Source organism: Monopterus albus, unplaced genomic scaffold (assembly GCF_001952655.1).
Source record: "Monopterus albus unplaced genomic scaffold, M_albus_1.0 scaffold91.1, whole genome shotgun sequence".
NCBI classification, from domain to species: domain Eukaryota; kingdom Metazoa; phylum Chordata; class Actinopteri; order Synbranchiformes; family Synbranchidae; genus Monopterus; species Monopterus albus.
This window is the reverse complement of record NW_018127971.1, coordinates 464863-485908: the sequence shown is the minus strand read 5'-3', so window position 1 is coordinate 485908 and position 21046 is coordinate 464863. Positions and strand designations below refer to the sequence as shown.

General features: G+C 41.3%; 1 protein-coding gene across 1 annotated transcript; it reads left to right on the top strand.

Annotated features, from left to right (window-relative positions):
• Positions 1-27: 27 nt before the first annotated feature.
• Positions 28-1821, top strand: bhlhe23 (basic helix-loop-helix family, member e23). The gene has a single exon (XM_020608064.1). The coding sequence runs from the start codon at positions 457-459 to the stop codon at positions 1138-1140; it is 684 nt and encodes a 227-aa protein (XP_020463720.1). The 5' UTR covers positions 28-456; the 3' UTR covers positions 1141-1821.
• Positions 1822-21046: the final 19225 nt, after the last annotated feature.

Genomic DNA, 21046 nt, shown 5'->3' with positions numbered 1-21046 from the left:
TCCCGGCGGGCCTCGTGCTCCTACTAACTTGAGAGCAGAGCAGAGCGCGAGTCACAATCTGCCCAAGGCGAGGGAGGGCAAGAAAGACGCGCCAGAGGAAACCGACTGTACGAGGGGCACACGAGCGCTCCAGTCTCACCGAGCACAATTAGAGAAGTATTGGTGAACGTGGGCTATGCGCGCAACAAGGGGGGAGCGCAGTGTACAGAGGAGGTGAATGCATGTAGAGGCTCAGCTTCAGATTCACAACCACCTTCTTGAAGAGTCATTGTAGTGACAGAGCAAAGGAGTGAGGGAAGAGAGGAACTCCTAGAAAACAGCGACTCTTGGACAGGAGTACAACCTACAATCTTTAAAACAAGTACAATCTATACAATCTACAAAACTAAAGATAGGATCAAAGAGAAAAGCGGAAGAGTCGACTTTTCCTGCTTAGAATCTACTCTGGAAGAGAAAATGAATGTCAGCGAAGAGAACCTGCTCAAGTCCATCAGCAACGACGCGCTCCTCGACCTGACGCAGCGCTACGGGCAGTCAGCCTTCGGGTTTGGCGCTGGCCATGGTGCTGGAAGTCCCGGCCGGTACCCGCTCACACCGGCCAACGACTTCCTCTCCGGACAGACCGCCAAGTCCAACGAGAGCGGCGGGGAGCACACAAGCGACGACGAGGACGGCTTCGACTCGCTGGAGTCCCGGAAGAGGGGCTCATCGTTTGGGGAGGACAAGCCCGGGGGGCCCCTTGCCAAGAAGTCCAAGGAGCAGCGGTCCCTGCGGCTCAGCATCAACGCCCGGGAGAGGAGGAGGATGCATGACCTGAACGATGCACTAGACGGCCTGCGCGCCGTTATCCCCTACGCCCACAGCCCCTCGGTGAGAAAACTCTCCAAAATAGCCACTCTCCTCCTGGCCAAGAACTATATCCTCATGCAGGCTCAGGCTCTGGAGGAGATGAGGCGGCTGGTGGCGTATCTGAACCAGGGACAGACCATAAGCTCACCAATTCCCACCGCTCTGGCGCCCTTTGGACAGGCTGCCGTCTACCCTTTCTCGGGCTCTGCTCTGGCCACCTGTGCCGAAAAGTGCACCACTTATTCTGGGACACCGTCGACTCTCTTCAAACACTGTAACGACAAGCCTTGATTTGGTTCGCTTCTCTTTCTTGAACTTTTACCTACTGCCCATGTCGGTCTCTCTCCCATTCTAGTTATTTTTTAAATCATTCTGTGGAAAAAAAACCCAATTTTAGTCTAACGCATAATGTTAAGATATGGTTAGGTAATTATACTGCTGTTTTCATCCAGGTTTAAGAAGCGCTACATAGAAACCAGACTGTTTAGGCCTTCTTATAGGATGAATACAAAAACCCTGTCAGTTTTCTCTCGCTATGAGGCCATGTCCAAATTACAATTGTGGGCAAATTATAGGAATGCCCTTTTATCAGCTTTTATTTGTAATCTATGCAACATCAAATAACAATAACAAAAGCAGAAATGTCAAGAAGTGCGCCCTAATTTAGACATTTAGATTTAATACAGCTATTATGAAAGGACTCTGACTACTGACGCTGTGGGAAAAATCATTTGTAACACTGGCTGATATAATTTCTGAAATGATGTGTTGACAAGTGTGTCTTTTAAGTTATTGCACATCACACATGATTGTATTGTCCAACTGTGGAAAATAACTTGCTCCAAGCCCGGCTAGACTTATTGTTATATAACTACAGCCTATACACTGAAGAAGCGTTTTGGTTGTGTTGCAACATGGATTTCATATATTGTTTATATGTCTTTATAATTAAAATCATATCTATGCTTGGACCTGTTTGCTTTATTTCAACAACCATTTAATCATGTGTATATGATAGTTTAAAACTAAATGAAAATCTGTCTAGTTTTTAACACAGAGCATTAAAATAAAGGGATGTGTTTTAAAAATGGCTATAATATGAAAATGAAGAGTAAATTGTAACTCTCCATGGACAAGTACAAAGACATGGCTAGCCTCACACTGCTAAAATTCTTTCCAGTTCTCACCCTCTGAGTGGCCCTTCTAAAATGAGTTGACAACTTCCTTTTCTTGCACGAGAAGCCTATGACATGAAGAAATAGGTCTAAACGAGCTCAGTGGGGCTGGTGGGCGCACAGTGGGGTTGGTGGCGCTGAGGGGAATGGTGCAAAAGCTGCCCGGGGCACCCGGGACTTGTCTCTGGGTATTTGGGTGATTGCAGGCTTCCTTGACAAGCTCTTATACCCTGGACGGCTATTAACACGATTTCAGCTCCTGTCTCCCTGCTCCACTTAATTCAGTGAACCTTTCAGGACCAGTTTTCCTTTGCAAGTTGGGGAGTAGATGAATTTATTGAAGCATCTGAAAATGAATGTTTGAAGTGATCATGAGGTGGTGACAGGCTATTTATAACATATATGTTGGTTTCTTTGTGTTTGATTGTCTGTACTTGTCTGACAGCATTTGCCCTGAAATGAAACTAATACTTGCTTGTAGAGTCTTTGTCATTATTATATTGCCATTGTATGCAATACTGGTGTAGGTGCTATATTGTGGCCTTTTTTTTTAAATGAATCATTATATTTCCATTTAGATTTACATTTATATGACTTGACAAAAATAATAGATGCCTTGTTTAACTGTAGCCTGAAAACTGACACAGGAGATGTAGAAGATATTTGTCACTATACACAATATTGAATTATGCTTTCATTCCATTGATTTCTCAGACAGCCCACTAAATATACTTCTTTCCATCACAGCACTCCACAAAAGTTGAATGAGTTTGAGAACAGCAGCGGCATTAATTATTTATAATTATTTTTAACTCATGAAACTAAAGAAAATGGTTACTTTTAATCCCACAGGTGCCCTTCCTTAATCAGCATATCTATAATAATTTGTTATTTTTGACCAAACATTTTACATCAGGTCAGTCTGTTTCTGCTAGTCAGAGAGTGACTAAGTAATCCACCCCAGTCTTTCAATTACAATTTAGCCGCACGTCACAACAACAGGCATTTTAAATTGGCCCTCTGATGGCATGTCTTGTCTGCGGCCTCGCGAGACAGTCAGCGCAGCAGGGATGAGATGTGACAAATGCTGCCGATGATGGCAGGACTCGGGCCCTGTTCTCCATCAGGCTTTGTGCAGCCTAATTGCCATAAATGAGATGGTTGCCTTATTGCATGGACGACTGTGGTCATTCTTCCTCCCTATATGCCTCTAATGTCGAGCTGCTGAGGTATATGTTTTATTGTTCTGCCTTATTAACTTAACGACTGTCAGTGTGCATGTTGGCAGTTTGTCATTTGGCATGTATGACATATGTATACATTAGGAAAGATATGATTTTACTGGTCACATGGTAGGATTTACTGGTCCTTCAGCCCACCAGCAATTTATGATGTGTTTGTAACAAGTTATATTCAGTTTTCCATATATTAAGGGTTGTTGTTTAGTTAGGAATGTGTAGGCTACATTTGGTTTGTGTATTTTGCCTTAGATAAACGCCTGCAGCATATTAAAGCAATATCATTTAAAAAAGCAGTAAAACATGCCAGCAGCCTTGTATTAGTGTGTGTTAGGAACTTGTTTGATTTAATGGTACAGAGAGGTAACTGGGAAATGATACTGCCATTTTAAATCACTTTATTTTTAATAAACACAATGTAAGCCACTTTTAGCATTTGCATTTCCTGTATAACTTACAGTAAACTGTAGGCTCAAACTAATGCATTTGCATAATATAGAGGCAGCTCTTTAGTAATACAATTCTAAATACACAAACATACTTTGTTTCATTGGCTGGATGCAACACAGCAACTAGATCAGTGCCTGAATATGCCCTGGGCATGCCCCCTGCAGAAAGTCAGCCATGTGTGTCAGGATGTAAAACCCAAAAACATTAAGTGAATCAGGCTGCAATAATACAAAAATTCTTGAAAGCCATTGTTAAAATATGAAAGCGGACTACAATTTACAGAGAAAAAAAATGTCCAACAGCAAAAATAGCCCAGTTACATCTAACTGATCTGTTGTACCTTGGCAAAACATGTCACAGGCAGAACATTAAAATAAAGATACATTTTAACCTGCGTCATCACTGTCAGCTCCTCACACAAACAATTTTCCAGCCAGGCCGAGCATTCTAGATGAATGATGATCATTTTGTCTATAATTATAAAGTGAGGTTATACTCACATTGTTGCTGCCATTTATTTACATGGAAGGTTTTTTAAAAAACGCCACCACCAAACTGTTGCATGATAATATTAATTTGAGACGAGCTAAATTAGATCGGATAAAATAAATCAAAAATAATAACACTACAAAGACTGACTGACAATTTACCACCTATTCTTACTTACTGTTTAATGCTGACAGTGTCTTTATGCAGACAAGCACACAGCGCTGCAGTCAGGGCACTACCACTTCCATGACAGCCCAGTGTGGTGCAGGAATATGAACAGACTGTGTGATGTCTGCAAACATTTGTGTTTGCTCTCAGTGGGATAGAAAGGGAGTGATTTCATTAGCATGGCTTAGAGCTTTGAGGTATGGTTGTGTGCTTTTCTCCAACCCGATGGTATAGTACTAAAACCATATGCCCTTAAGTGTGTACCTCTGCCTAATGTATTTGACAGCGTTGTTTTCTTTAATTAAGTTCTCCCTCCTGTGTCTGATGCACATTGTAGCACTCCATCCGTACATACAATAACTCTGCACATAGACTGTACTTATACCAGGGGCCTTGGAGAAAAATGAACATACTTCAGCTCTGATTATGCTTACAGTGTGTGTGTGTGTGTGTGTGTGTGTGTGTGTGTGTGTGTGTGTGGTGGGGGGATACAGTACATCTGAGTCTTTGTGGATTCTGTTGTATGAGCGTTGTACATGTGGCTATAACAAGCACATACACACATCAATACAATCTCCTTTTCTGCCTGTCGCTTTATCTTTTTCTCTTCTGTCTATTCTGCTATTCCCAGCTGAGGGATGGCAGGGGGCCTCCTTTAGATCCACAGTTCTTATTATGCTGACAGTGTGTGTGGGTGTGTGTGTGTGTGTGTGTGTGTGTGTGTGTGTGTGGTGGGGGGATACAATTTTACACTTTTTTTAAATGAAAATTTACTCACAGAAGCATAGTTGTGGCTTTAGATGTCAAGTGACAAAAGATTTAACTGTTTCAGGCAGGTTCATGGGGGGAGGGGTTCAAAGGTGAAAAAAAAAAAAATAGAGTTAGACAAGTGGGTGCGTGCATGTGTGTGTATGTGGCCGTTCATCAGTGTGATGTGTGCTGGGTGATGGAAAGAGATCATTGGACAGGGAGGAAGAGATGCTGATGCTTCAGTGTTTTTGTGCTGGCAGTGGCACTGTAAGGATGGCCCCCACCTACCCATCATCCGCAGACCCCCCAACTTTTCTGCTCCGCTATGACATCACACCCTGTCATCCCTCCCAGCCCCGCCTTGTCGGAAGCGATGAGCAAGTGAGTCAGTTGGTTCCGAGCAGCCATGTGATTCAGGGCGACATTGCTGCAAATGCAGCGGGATGGGCTGGGGCCCTACATTTGTTAATCAGACATCTGGGGGTGGGGGGCTTGTTTGGATGCATCTGTGTGTTTGTGCATTGTGTGCGTGTGTGTGCATGTGTGTGTGTGTATTTTGTGCTCATATGGGTGCAAACCTTCAAAACATGGCAGTCAGGCAAAGCATTTTGCCTATCGCCACAAGGCGCCTGACACCACGCATGGTGGACCCAGAGAGTATGGCAGGGCCCAAATTGGGCCTGGTGGGGGGGAGCAGAGATGAGAGAGATGAGAGAGGGATGGTGTGTACAGCCCTGGATAACAACAGTCTGAGCCATTGTTGAAGGTGATGTCCAGTTTTGTGCTGAAGTGGCTCATCAGCTCTCATCTGTATGTTTGACAGTGGTTTATGTGCAGATAGATGTTGTGACGTCTCTCTTCTCAGGAGCGCAGCTGTGTTACAAGAGTTCGCATCCAACTTTGCTAAGGCCTGTGTTTTCTCCTCCTGTCTTTGCCGCCATGTTTCCCCTCCTCCTCCCACAGCTCCTCCCACCCCACCCTTGTTCTATCACTGTGCTCATCACTCTCACTCTTTTCCTTTTTAGCTTGTTGTCTTGACAGAGGATACAAGCTGACAAACGGGGGCATCCATTACCATAGCACTGCCTAATCTCTGTAATGGCCTCACAGATACAGGACTGGTGTTGAGTGAACACTCACACATATAGAGACACATACAAACACACCTCAGCTCTCTGGACAAATGTACATGAAAAGCCCTGGGGTCAGTGGTCATCCCTGTGTTCAGCCTTCTGTACACACTATAACCTCCTTTACTCACATAGACCATTTTGTATCTCTTGTTCGCTTGCTGTCTGTCTTACACATCCACACACACACACACACACACTCTCATCTACATGGCCAAGCACTTCTCTCTCCTCAGTACCAGCTGAGCAGCACCATGGTTTTGTGGGGAACAGGGGGAGCTCGTTATCCTCATTAATTAATGACAAAAGCGATGTCATTGGCCATCCATAATCTTCCATGCGAAGATGGTGTGACAGGCAGGGCTGGGACCATGTCTACCGTGATTGCAACTCACAAACACACACAGAGAAAATGAAGACATATTTCACCCTGCTTGTGTGTGTGTGTGTGTGTGGCTAATGATGCACTTGAATAGCAAAACTGGCTTGTGCTGTAATTACAAAGTGGTACTAAAAGTTATAACAGAGGGGAATGTGTATATTTATATTTCTTCCATATGAGCCCAACCAAATGCAGAACAGTTCAAAGTATGTCACTTGATTTTATAATTCTTATCTTGTTGTGGCATTTGAGGCTCCACTGGGCCCAGGCTGGAACACCAGGCTGCAACATGCTGCACCCTCCTCTCTGAATGAAAAGACAAGATTAATGGCACTTCCTGTCGCTGACGATCTTGTGCTAGCCTAATTAAAACCATTGGAACATGTGCATGGCCAAGGATCAGTGGCTTTTAATGAGGAGCTTGTAGGCTGATTTGGGTCTCATTTTCTGCTTAATAAGGCCGGTTTAAAAAGTAATTTTGGAGGGATGTGACTCCTTTAAACCTGCTCATTATCAATGATAGCGCTTCACTTAAGTACTTCAGGAAATGCTGTGTTTAATTAATATTGTGTCGCACACGTGGATTAGCTGACAGGCTGAAATGGTGGAGAGTGAGTAAGTGAGCAAGGGAGCTAAAATTGATGAAGAACTTTCAAGGGCACTGATTTCATTAAGCAGCTTCATTACAGCCCAAATAACTCTTCATGTCATTTCAATGCTTCAGCCGCTCTCACCACACACACACACACACACACACACACACACTCACACATGCACACAAAGCAATCCTGCGCCGTGCATGGAAGGTGCACCACAAATTTGTACATTTTCAGTGAAAATAACACAGTGACATTTGTGCTTCATGTGATTCCTCACCTAACAACATTTATCTATCCCTTCTTTTGTAATTCAATACAATACCGTCCTTTGCCATTTTAAGTATTGTGTTTGCTATTTTTCCCCCCTCAGCTTTTTCCTTGGGAGCTCAAAAACAGAGCTTTTAAGATCAATCAGTTTAAGAGCTTGAGAGTGCTGTAACAACTTTCACTGTACAATGTGAAGAATGCCCTACCACCCCAACAACACTAGGCCACAAAGGCTCTTACAGCCTCTTTATCCCATTGTGATAATCTTCTTAGCCCCCCGACTCCACTATTCAATATGTATAGAGCAGAAAAGAGCTGGACTTGAGGGGCTTTGAGTGTCCTGTAGCTCAGTCTTTGGGATTTTTTCTCTCTCCAGGACCAGTTACCACTCGCAAACAGCCTGAGCATTTTGATGCTCCTTTGTTACACTGCTGTGAGGTTTAGTGTGTATAAATCATTCAAGTTCACACCCGTCCTCCTGGTGATTATTTCCAATCCATTTACTTTGCCTTGATGTGTAAAATATATTTTGGATTATAATAATATGTGAAAATGTGCTCAGGAGGTTTAATAGCTCAGAACAACTAAGTAAGTTACTCTAGTGAGCAAACAAGACCAGAGCAAGTCTTTCCTGGGGTCTTGAGCAGAAATGTTACTTTTCCCCAGCAAAACAACAAAAAGCACAATTGCTCAAAATATAAAAACTAGATGAATTAAATGCTAGGAGATGTCTTTAAGACATTTTCACTTACAAGCACAAACCTCACGTGGCGTTACAAGAAAATTCAGAGCAATACAATCATTAATTTTCTGAGAATTATGAATGTTTGTGCATAATTTTGTGCCATTTCATCAAGTGAGATGTCATAAAATAAGGAAAAACCTTGATGTTGATGTTGTGATAGAAACTGTCATAGGAAAGTCAACATTCATTCAACTATATTGTCTTAGAACTATGAGTGTTTGGGCAAAATTTCATGACAAAGCCTTTCAGTCGGGACCGAAGCCGTGGACCGGTCGACTGTCAGACAAACACTGCCATCTCTACAACCACCTCACTAGCATGGCTAAAATTCAGAAATGTTTACAGTGTTCAAAACTGGTTAAAATGTGATTCAAAAATGAATTTAAAAGCACCTGCTTGTTTTGGTGCTGTGTGGTAGCAGAGGTTTCTTCAGGCTGTTATGATAGGACAGTGGATAGTTTAGGTGATTGAAAAAGTGAAATGGAAATAAATACACACACACATGCGCTGTATTGTGGAGAGAGGGGGTTTCAGCAAAACTGTAATGCAATAAAGCCATTTCTTACTTGCTTTCACTCAGTAAGAAAGAATGACTTTCAGGGCGTTTGATTTCTGTCACCCTCTACCTATGCATGAAGCAGTTAGATCCTAGCTGCTAATGTCGGTGCTGCAATGGTTAATAAAGGAGCTCTAGATAAGCTGCAGCTCCACTACCTTGTTATTCCTTTTTCATACAATGCAAATAAGAGGATAATAATGTCAGATATAATCCCTAGAGACAGTTACAGTTATTGTTCTACAATTGTTTTCCGTCCTGTGTTGAACAACAGAAAAACACCTCTTATTTGTTACCGCACTATTGTTTTGCTAATATGAAAATCTGGAAAGAGATCAAATCATATGTGTAACATACCAAGCACTGCAATGAAAACATGACCTTGTTAAAAGACAATATTGTTCTCAACTAATGAATCAATTAATCTCTCTAACAGCCAGGCTACTGTATATTAATCATTAATTAGCAATGCTAACCTTCCAGTGTTATCTCAGTGGTCCAATAGTCCTACCCCAGGTTTTCTATCCCAAGGTTGATCTGCAGAAAGGCTGGACAAGAGACAGCTGCCCATCAGTCTCCTGCTACAGCAGGCTGTGTTTGTGTCTGCATGTTTGTCATTTACAGGTTTAATTAGACACTGCTGTTAATAGAGGAGATGACTTTGGGGCTTTGGATGAATGACACTCCATCATTTCAGGGCAGAAGGGCTACAATATGTTTCACTAAGAGTTGTGGAGGGGAGGGAAAGCGAGGACAGTACGATAGAGGAGTAGAAATACAGCAGAGTGAAGGGTGAAGAGAGGGTCATATTGATATTATTTATGAATGGATGACTCTGTGTGTGTATGTGGGTCTATTTGTGCTTGAGTGTGTTTGTTAATGGAGTCCCATACTGTATCGCTGCTGGTCCAGGTCACCTGCCGCTCCCTCTGTTGTGTTAAGGATTATCCCAGGAAGTGAATTGGAGCAACAGTAATGTGAAACATGCCTCTTACTGTAAGCCCACCCTAGAGACCCTAACACACACACACACACACACACAGAGTTTTCACCAAAACCTTAACCATAGCCACAGGCCTTCCCTTTTAAGACATATAGTCTTATAGGAGATGTTGTTGGTCTCATCAGAAGTTGAGACCTGCATGCACTGTGCACAGTATGAGAGCGAGAAGACCGCCGCATGGAACAAAGTTCTTTTACATGCAGCCATGGGTGGGGAAAATACCAAGAGTAGTCAGCTCTAAGTGTATAAATAGGATTATAATGCAGTTAACTGGGCATCAAAGGCCAACATGAGTAATACCAGATGACACAAACACACACACACGACTATGGCTCAGGAGATAGAGTGGGTCGTCCCCTAACCACAGTATTGGCGGTTCAACGCCCAACTTTTTCAAAAACGGACCGTTTAACTATGTAGTTTTTAACATGGAAACATTATGCTTTGGCAAATATTCAGGAAATAATCATTTTAATTTTTTTTAAAAGACTCTTTTGGTCATTTTGTAAGAAAAATGTCAAATGCTTGATTGTTTCAGCTTCTTAAAAGCGTTTTACACCATTTTCCAACATTTTATTGACAAAAGTGAGAAAATAAGTGAAAGATTCATCAGTGAAGAAAAGAATTATTAGTTACAGCCTAAATCCTGTGTTACGCTGTTGGAACATCGTGTACTCAAATGTAACACATACATAAAGAATATATACAGTATGTATTCAGTGTTATTTTGTAGCGATCAGAATGTAAAATCAACCAGCACATTTGTGATATTGTTTTAAATTTTACATGCTCATACTCGTGCTGCTGTGCCCCACATTAAAAACATGTTTTCCTCAAAACACACTGCTCATAAACAAATTAATTTATTATGTTTTGAGAATGGAAATACTAGAGATTATTACTCCAATCCCATCTATTGTAATCTCTTTTTTTCTGTTAATATCAGAAACAATAAAAACTGTGTTTTGTGAGTAAAGCCGGGGAATTACACAGGACACATTTATATTATCCCTTTTATACACATACCCAACCACACACACACAGAATCCTCATCTTCCTTATAAGGTGCACAAGGGAATTCTGGTAATGTCCCGGCTCCATTTTCATTTTAATCATGGCAGAGGGAACAGACAAGCTGGTGAGGTGAACTTGGCCCGGCTTGGTTTATTGTTCTGATTGAGTTTTCTTTGTTTGGCAGATATGTAATACAGCCTGCTTAAGAGGATTTAATAAGGGGATCAAGGTTATTGTGTGATTTAATCATGTTCTCTGAGGTGAACCTCATGTTCACCTCCTGACAAGCAGAAAGTGGGCTTACTGTATCAGCACAGGGAGGGACAACGCTGTTAGTATTAAAACTGCTGGTGTGCCAGAAAGTACTGCTGTGCAGAGTTTATGACAGGATATACAGTATTTGCACCATGTACTACCATAAGGGGGCTGGACTTTTTACAGAAACGGGCTGATATTTAAATGAAAAACAGAGCACAAATGGGATTAATAATGATATGGGTTGTCAAATAAAATCAGAATCAGAATCAGTTTATTGGCCAGGTGTGTTGGACACACAGGAATTTGACTCAGGTACATCAGCTCTCAACATGCAAACAGTAAACCAGCATAAAGCTGTGTAATATAACAAAATAGCAGTATTAACATCAACAAGCAGTGCAAACAATGCAGAAAAAGCAGTATAAACAGACAGTAAACAATGCAGACAAGGGAATGTTCATTGAAATGAGATAATTAGGGATAAAAATACTAGTGTACTCAAAACAGAGTACTAGAGACCTGTAAGAGTCTGTATAATCTGTACAATGTATATTTACAGGTATTGCACTGAGGCTTATTGTCCAGTCATACTGTCGTAGGTTAAGTGTTAATCAGGGTGACAGCCTGAGGGGAAGAAACTGTCCCTGTGCCTGGTTGTCTTAGTGCACAGTGACTTGTAACGCCATCCAGAGGGGAGGAGTTCAAACAGATTGTGTCCAGGGTGTGAGGGGTCAGCAGTGATCCTCTCCGCCCTCCTTTTGACGCATGAGGTGTACAGGTCCTCCATGGAAGGCAGGCTCACACCAATGACCTTTTCTGCAGTCCTGACTGCCCACTGAAGTCTGTACTTGTCCTGTTTGGTTACCTGAGCCAAACCAGACAGTGATGGAGGTGAAGAGAACAGACTCGATGATTCCTCTGTAGAACTGTATCAGCAGCTCCTGGGGCAGGTCAAACTTCCTGTGCTGGTGCAGGAAGTACATCCTCTGCTGTGCCTTCTTGGTGATGGTCCTGATGTTGGACGTCCACTTCAGGTCCTGGGAGATAGTGGAGCCCAGGAACTTGTAAGACTTTACTGCTGATACGGTGCTGCCAAGTATGGTGAGGGGGGGTAAGGTGGGAGGGCTCTTCCTGAAGTCCACTGTCATCTCCACTGTTTTGAGCGTGTTCAGCTCCAAGTTGTTGCGGCTACACCACAAGACCAGCTGCTCAACCTCCCGTTTGTACGCTGACTCTTCATTGTTTCGGATGAGACCAATGATCGTAGTGTCATCAGCAAACGTTAGGAGTTTGACAAAACCAAACTTTGTTAGTCTCTCAGTACTGTCTGACCTCCCTCTTTGCAGCTTTCACACTAGACCAGTTCATTCTAAATGAAACTTAAAAACTGTTAATGAATATATTATTTTTTAAGCTAAATAATTTCCTAAAACAGCTGGACTCTGCAGCTTTTAGCAAATGGTAATCAAATTACAGTAGTCTATTATGGTGGTGGACTGTTCTCAGCTGCAGATGTGGTCCACAACAGGACAAAGTTCTGTAGGTGGTATTGACGCAAAATGAAGTACAGTGCTCATAATGATTGTAATGAGGAAAATATCAACCAGTGCAACAGTGTGATTCACTGACACAAGCAACACTTGTCAGTGGCTTAATTTATTGTTCATTTTGGCTTTTTCATGGGATTTGTTGACATTAGGAAAACAGAATTCCACCAGACCTATGAGGCAAGTGTAAAGTCTATATAATCTATAAAAACAACTATACAGTATGCGATGTAATAAACGTTTATTTTTTCTTCTTTGGATGTTTGTCATGCTGACCACATTCCAAGTGTGGCCACCGAGGTGTCCCTGTAAATGCCATGCTCTAGGTATGTCCATAAGGGTTCTCTGATACCTAACTGGTTTTGCCGTCTGCTACTGGGATGATTTAGCAGACTGAGGTGATGGGGTGAGCCCCTTCCCCTGATGTTCACCCTCCTTATGTTTTCACTCTTCACTCCTCATGAAATAACAATAACCATAATAAAATAATCTGATCTATCTGTAGCTTTAGTGTTGTTTAGTGTTCAGAAATGAAGCAAACTAAACCAAAATATAATGCGGGGTGTGTGTGTGTGGGGGGGGGGGGTGTTAAGCCTAGCATTGGCTTTACATCAGTTTGAGGGTTTTCCTTCATTAGCAGCAGTATTATTTACATGAGTCTCAGCAGAGTGCCTGGTCCTAATCCAACACTTCAGCTGGTTACTCACTGACATTGGAACATGACAGAGAAACAAGACACCAACATACAAATTCTTACTTCTGCTGCTGGACTAAATATGTAATTAAAAAAAAGAAAGGAACAGGTATATGGTTTTGAGAGAGAACGCATTGTCGGTCTGCATTTCCTGAATCTAAGTATTACAAAATTAACATTCATATTTTAACAATCTACCCTTAATTACTTAATCCTCTTATGGCCCCTCCAATGCTCTGAAAAACAGGGTCATCAATAAAGTACTTACCTACCTACCTACCATCTTATGTGCGCCAGTGCCTCATATAAAAATCTACTGTATGTGAATGTGTACATGCCCTGATATACAAATGATAACCCATCTTATACACTGGAGCTCCATGACTTCAGTTATGTCTTTCTACAAATGCAGTATTCATTATAGCAGCAAAAACTGGAGTGCCATCTTAACTACTTTTTATATTTTGTTTATTCTTTACTTACTGTCATACAACCACCTCTTTTTCTTCCTGTACTAAAAGCTCATATCAATTACTACTATTTTGTGCTGTTGTGGCATATCTTCTAAAGTATGGCATTTCACAAAAATTCCACTGAAATATCTCAGACATCTCCTGTCTCATGGCATTTGGGGCTTACTGGTTGCACAGAAGCTTTGTGGCTGACTTGCTGGCTAGTCGAGTGTGACTGGTTGGGTGAGCGTCAGCTGTTGGCCCAGCCAGGCTCAGCTCAGATTGCAGCAGATTAGGAGAAGGGGCACTCTGAGAGCAACTATGATCCATATTAAAGCTGCATAAAATGAAAATTGCAAAGATTTAGAGGCGGATCATAGGCCACAGAGAATTTAATCACAACCTGGCAGTGTATATGTGTGTATATGCAGTTCTCTGCATTACACATAGGGCACAGTGACATTAGGATTATCAGTGTAGGCTGTATTTACTTATCAACCCAGTGTTCAGAGATGTTTCGCTAATGGTTTATCAGTGCTGCAGTTCCTCTTGGCTACCCGAGAACGAAACGATGCTTTTAAAAGTACTGTGTTTGTGTGTTTTAAACTTTAGAGACAAATGTGATGTGCTCAGGGACAGAAAAACTAACAGACATGCATTTGTTCTGTGTTGGTGTGTGAGTGGGCGAGAGAGAGTGAGTGTTTATGTGTGAGCACAGCCGGGGTGATACTGTTCCGGTGTCCTCAACACTTGTAATCCCCATAAAGCTTTAAATACTGTTACCGTGCACTCAAATGGCCGTCTAGAAACAGACAGCTCCACAGAGGTCCTGAATTCTTACCATCAAAATATTTAAACTTTATTTCTTATAGTATCATAAAAATCATCTACCTGTCACTTCTTAAGTGGATCATACACATCTAAACTCTTTTCATATTTTCAGTTACACAAATATATGAGGCTCATCTTATGTCATTAGAACATACAGTATGTATTGATTTTAAATAACAGAGACAAAAACGTCTTCTGCATTGGTGGAAAGTAAATATTACTCAGTTACATTTTAAGAATACTTACTTCACTACATGTAAAAAAAAATGTACTTTTTCTGCAAAGCATTCATTTCACAACTATATATACTTTACAGACTCATACAAACATGCACAATAAACTACCCTATAGCACTAAAAGGAGTTAGAATTGGCTCCACCTCAACTGGCTGGAACATTACAGTTGTCTTTAGATATTTCTACATAAATAATTATCACCCAAAATTGTAATGACACTTACAGTATACTGAGAGTAAAGTCCAATATACTGGTAATTTTCTGTAGTTTCACATAAGTAAAATATTAATGAGCTTTTAAGTGAGATGATTGTTGTATAAATAAAACTGAATTGAATTGAATTGAGGTGTAATGGAGTGATACTTCACTCAAGTAAATGGTTTGTCCTCTGCCACTGTGCATGTGTTGTCTCTTTCATTGTCTGTCTTCAGCTTTGCGTTGTTTTTTTTGTTGTGTTTCTCTTCTGTTAGCTGCTTCCTCCTCTCTTTCGTCCTCCCTTCCTTTTCTTCCATTGCATATTTCCAAATCCCTCTCCAAGAGCACATTGTGTGTGTGTGTGTGTGTGTGTCTGCATGATTCTTATACACACACACACACACACACACACACACACACACACACACACACAGAACACAGACTTAGATTGAGCAGATGGTGACCGTATTCGTTTTTTCCCCGACTAACATTAACCATTCATTATAGACAGAGGACTAAGCCAATCCCACATCCGCCCCCATACAAGATGTACACACACATCCACACACACACACACACACACACACATGCAGATAATGTCCAGTAATTTTGCCATTAGCCCAGTGACGGTCCCAAAATCTTGCATGCCTCTCAGTCAGTGTTGATACTCTCTCCTTCCAGACGGTCCCAGCTCTGCTCTGACTCAATCTGTTGACATTTCTGATTCCGTCCCCGTGACTCAAATTTATACTCCTTCACTTCAGCAACCCACAACAGGAATGAGGAGCATCTGACGATTCCCTCTGCCTCTCTTTTCATCCAATCCCGCAATTTTTTTTTCTTTCACTGTCTGGCTTCTTCTGGCAACTTTAAGTAAGAGACACAATCACACTGCTTTCTTCCTTTGTTTTTCTTTCTATCTCATTACCTCTTTTCTCAATTTCTGTCTTTCTGTAATCAAACAGAAAAAAGGCGGTAAATCAGGTTTAATCTCTGGCTTGAAGAAAAGATGAACATTAATCCACATCTGCCCATACAAATGTTTACTGCTCATATTTCAGATCTGATTAGGCCCTGTTGTTAAGCTGCACAGTCACAATTATGTACATATTTACTGAGAAAAAAAAAACTAAAGGAAGAGAGAGGCAGAGAGAACAAATGTGGTTTTGTGTGACATGACATGCACGTTTGCCTCCATGCATGGCTCCCCTGCAGGGACAGGGTGCATAGGCAGAGAACTTTCCCTCTAATGAGAGTTTTAGATGCAGTTGGAGTTAATGTTCCTCAGCCACCCACTGGACATTAATCGCCCTGCAGCCTGTGCTCAGTTCAAATTGCTAATCTGCACCCATTGCTGCCCACAAATCCACGTTCAAACACACGGTTCAAGAAAAGTCCTCAGAATGTTTTTATATACCCCCAAATTTTGGAAGATTCTGAATCAGAATCAGCTTTATTGGCCGGGTGTGTTGGACACATGAGGATTTTGACTCCGGTACAGTGACTCTCAATGTGTTTGTACAATGCTCTTCCATAAGACGAGTAGACAAGTAAACAAGATAAGACTGAGAGAACAGAAAAGAAAGACAGAAAGAAAAAGAATGTACAAAAGAAATTACGTGCTTATAAATGTAGAAAAATATATACACATAATTGTGTGATACAATTATAACACAACATACAAGCAGTGGACACGACAAGCTCCGAAAAAAGAAGAAAAACCATAAGTATTATAGGTTGACATGATTTCCAGTTAGTCTTAAAACTATAATGCGGTACCTACAGTATGTCAGCTGTCCATAAGAGAGCTCTTCCTGATGCATTTCCAGTGGAAGAGATGGGATGTTCTCAGTCTTACACCCTGAAGTTCAGCCAAAGCTCAGTTCAGAATGTACAGTATGGTAACTGTACCATGTTGAGGGATCTTACTATAACTAAAATGACCACCTTTTGCTGATATTAACTTTATTTAAACACTGGAAAGAAAGGACAGTGGATTTTGTCCCCCACTAAAAACATTGGAAGCATGCTGTCAAGGAGCCTCTTAGTGGCCACTATGAATACAATGAATGATAACAACAATGGCTTTATTTGATGAAATATAAAATTTGGTTTGTAAAAGGTCTTTTGATGCACAGTTATTTGTTATTATCCACACAAAGGCCGTGAACCTCATATTTTGAAAGCTTTGATTTTTGGTGACATAACTTTAGAAAACCACGGGAAGTTTACAAAACACTATGAAGAAACTCTGTTACATACGTATATCACCGGTGTGTCAACATGCATTTGATTGTCTCTGAATCTATTAATTTCATCTGCCATGACTGCATTTTTTTTGCAAAGTGCAACACCTCCCCCCAAATACTGTAAAGACAAACCACATTAATACCAAACCTCTCCCTCCTTTTGTCTCATCAGCATCCAGCTCCTCTTCTGTCAGTCACCCCGGTGCCCTAAAACTGTCCTAAATGACTTAGTCTGCAGGGTGACAGTCCTCCAGAGAGGCTGGTGAGTGAGGACGATCTCTGTGTGCTGTAAGGGGATTGCTGTAATTACTGGGATCTGTGCACCGTATTTATCTTTTCAAGGGATGGGTGATCCTGCCATAAAAAGCCCAACATTTGGCAGTTAACTAATGCACACCATTAGATTGATTGTGCTGGGTTTGTGTTTGTGTATGTGTATGTGTGTGTGTGTGTGTGTGTGTGCGTATGTGTGCCCCATATTTCCCTAGTGCCGTCATGCCCTGTGATGTGTGTTAAATAATGCTTGGTTGCTCTCTGTAATCCTGATTAAATGAGGGTTAATGTGTGTCTATTATATCTTTTGATAGACTCTCCAAATGTGACCTTCCACTACGAAAGAGTTTGTACAAATGAACCAGTTTATGAGAGCTGATTAGACAGACTGAGACCGAGTGAGCCCAAGCAAAGGTATCAGGTTCAGGTTTATTACTCTCATGATATTTCACAATCTGAGAACAAGAAACAGAGTGAGTGACATTTTAAAATAAAATAAATAAAAAATCATTATATGATATGCTCTTTTTATTGAACATGAACCTCAGCAGCTTTCAAAATCTGACATTAGGAGTAAAATAAAAGGGAGAAAATAATGAAAGAAAATGAAATTATCACTCTTCTTGGATGTGGCAGAGAAACAAACAGATTGACCACGCTCTTCTTTCCAAAATCCTCCCCCGTGCAGGCAACATGTTCCTCACGTCCATCTTGGCTGTTTTTTCAGATATTTGGTGTCAGTGTGTGTGTCTCTGTGTGTGTGTGTGTGCGGGTTGTGAAGACGGAGGCTGCACCAGGCTGTCCAGCCTACACACAAACCGTCCCGTCGTTAAATCACCTTACTGTTCCATCCACCATCCACTGCCCTGAGCATGTTTTTCATTTGATGTGTGTTTTGGTCGGAATGAAAGACACATGGGGAGAGGAGAGTGAAAATAAAATTGCAGGGCCATCGAGAGAGGATGCGTAAACATTAGATGTCAAAGTAACTTTGTTGTCTTGACAATAATCGGTCTAACTTTTGCCATCTTTGTCATTTCAGTCTTTCTAGCACACGCAGACACACGCTCACTCCTTTAATTTCTCTTCTCCATCCCCTTTCTCCCACTTGTTTCTTATTAATTTTTATGTATCTGACCTTGAAAATATATTACAGTAATTATCTGATTTTACAATGCCATTAAATGTCACAGAAGTCCAGAGTTATGGTACAATACAATAAAAAGGTTTTGAGCCAGAAGGATGTTAACTTAATACTGAACCAGTCAGTAACAAACTGTCTGCTATGGTTCTATGCCAGTTTTATACTCTCAACATCACCAATGTTTTTATTAACTCAATTTTAGGTTAAAATGTCTCTCTCCATGATGTGTCACGATAAATATATTTCACGGTACAGAGTAGAATCTGCTTAACTTTCAAAACTAAAACATAAAGTTTGTTAAATTATTAAGCATGCTATTGGAACCTGTTTTATATTTAGCCTTATATTCTTAGCATAGCTCCCCATGATGGACAAAACTCACATTTCCTATCTTCACTTTTGTATTCGGACAACTATGTATTCCACCAGAAATCAGATTTAAAAAGTATTATATTTAGATTCTCCTCATTTTCCCGGATCCTGGCCGGCAATAGTGTTATTTACTGTGGCTCTGACTGAGGCACTTTTGGGAGCAGTTCAAATTCAAAGCTGTGCCAATCTACTCATTCCTTTTTTGTCTTTTTTTTCACCCCACCCCCACCCCCCCTCCATCTCCCTCTATTCCTCTCACTCACTTTTCACTGATTTCTATGTACCTCTGTCCCAGTAGATGGAGATGTGAAATATTTAAACGCACTTTGTTGTTTGGGGACAATGCAGATGGGCCATTGCCTCACAAACCCCAGTGTATGCAAATCTCCATACAAAGCAGCCCAGGATGTTTTCAATATAACACTAGTGCCTCAGGCCCTGTTTTAATCCCTCTTTACCCACAGCCAATGCACTGTTTCATCCAGTCAAATGCCTTAAGCGCTATGTCAACTTGGACATCTGGCCACATAACTGAACCAAAAAAAAAAAAGAAGTGTGCATGTGTATTAGGAAGGGAGTGTATTTTAGAAGGAGAGATGATGAGGAAGAAAGGAAGGTGATACAGTGCATGCTGTTGCACTGAAATATCTAGAGATAAAATTATCAGTGGCACCATTAGTGGCAGAGCACATCAAAGCACCAGGCGTAGTTGGCTCTGAGGTGGATTCTTCACCCTCCAAACCAGGGGAAACAGGTGCCAGTGTTGCTTTCTTCATTGTCTCTTAACTTGTTTTGCTGTTTTCTCACTTGTTTTTATCACCCCCCCCCACCCTCTAGGAATAAGCAACCACAAGCACACATAGAAGTACACACATGCATATGCGTGCACAGATGCACAAACACACACAATCACATACACAAATGTGGCACGATAACACACTCATGCTGCCTACAGACTCTCTGGTCAGAACTCTGATTTCTGTCGTTGTGACATCTGAAGGGTGCTACAGCACAGCCAGACACCTGGACCCACATGGTATCCTTCACTACTGTGTTCGTGTGTGTGTGCGTGTGTGTGTGTGTGTGTGCGTGTGAGGCTTTGTGTACGTGCTAGGTGTGCATTAGATGTGGGGGAAGGTGCAATAGAAAGCACCATCTCCTGAGGGTAGCTCATCAGCTTTTCCTGGATGGACCACAGGTTCAGATGCTTGTGGCAATGTTACATGTCCTCACTGACCTACATGATACAGGATACACATGTACACATGTGCACCACATACCTTCATGCAAACACATGTGCGTATAGTGCAAGATTCTCATGGGAGTCTTATTTGATCATACAAATCCTAGTCAGTGTTTATGAGGATCAGGCAGTTTATTTCTCATTTCTAATTACCTGATCTCTTAGGGATGAAGGCTGTCAGGGGGGAAAATTTGCAAACAACAACAGTATATAGAAATAGACTTTTACTAATAGAAATTTATCAGTATTTTTACCCTTAACTCCTTACATTGCTTTGAACACAATTTAAACTCATTTTGTTTTCTTGAGTAAGACCCATTGACTTCTAATTTATCTTGTAACTGATGTGTTTGGACGATGTTAAATACCTGCGTTTTGTTATTTACAGCTTATTAAAACCATATTGATGAAAGTACAGCATTGTCCAGTGCTTAAACCATGAAGATTGTTGATGGAAAATACGGTTTTAAGCATCTTTGTCTTGAATAGTGGATATATTTGTTTGCTGAGTTTCATCATATTGTAAAAACATATTCAGATTATGAGTAGCCACTATATATTGCAGCTCTGTAAGCATATTCCTGTTGCACTGTGTTTGGAACTGGCATGAGAAAGACTGCCTGCAGCTTGTGTGATGGTCTGTGGATATGTGTAGATGTGGAATGGGGGGCCTCGTGTGTGCATGTGTACTTAAACCTCAGGCCATGACAGTGTGTCTGTCTGTATGTGTATTTTTA

What these genes read in the sequence shown, in the direction of transcription:
- bhlhe23 (XM_020608064.1), top strand. Translation starts at nt 457, where the DNA reads ATGAATGTCAGCGAAGAGAACCTGCTCAAGTCCATCAGCAACGACGCG.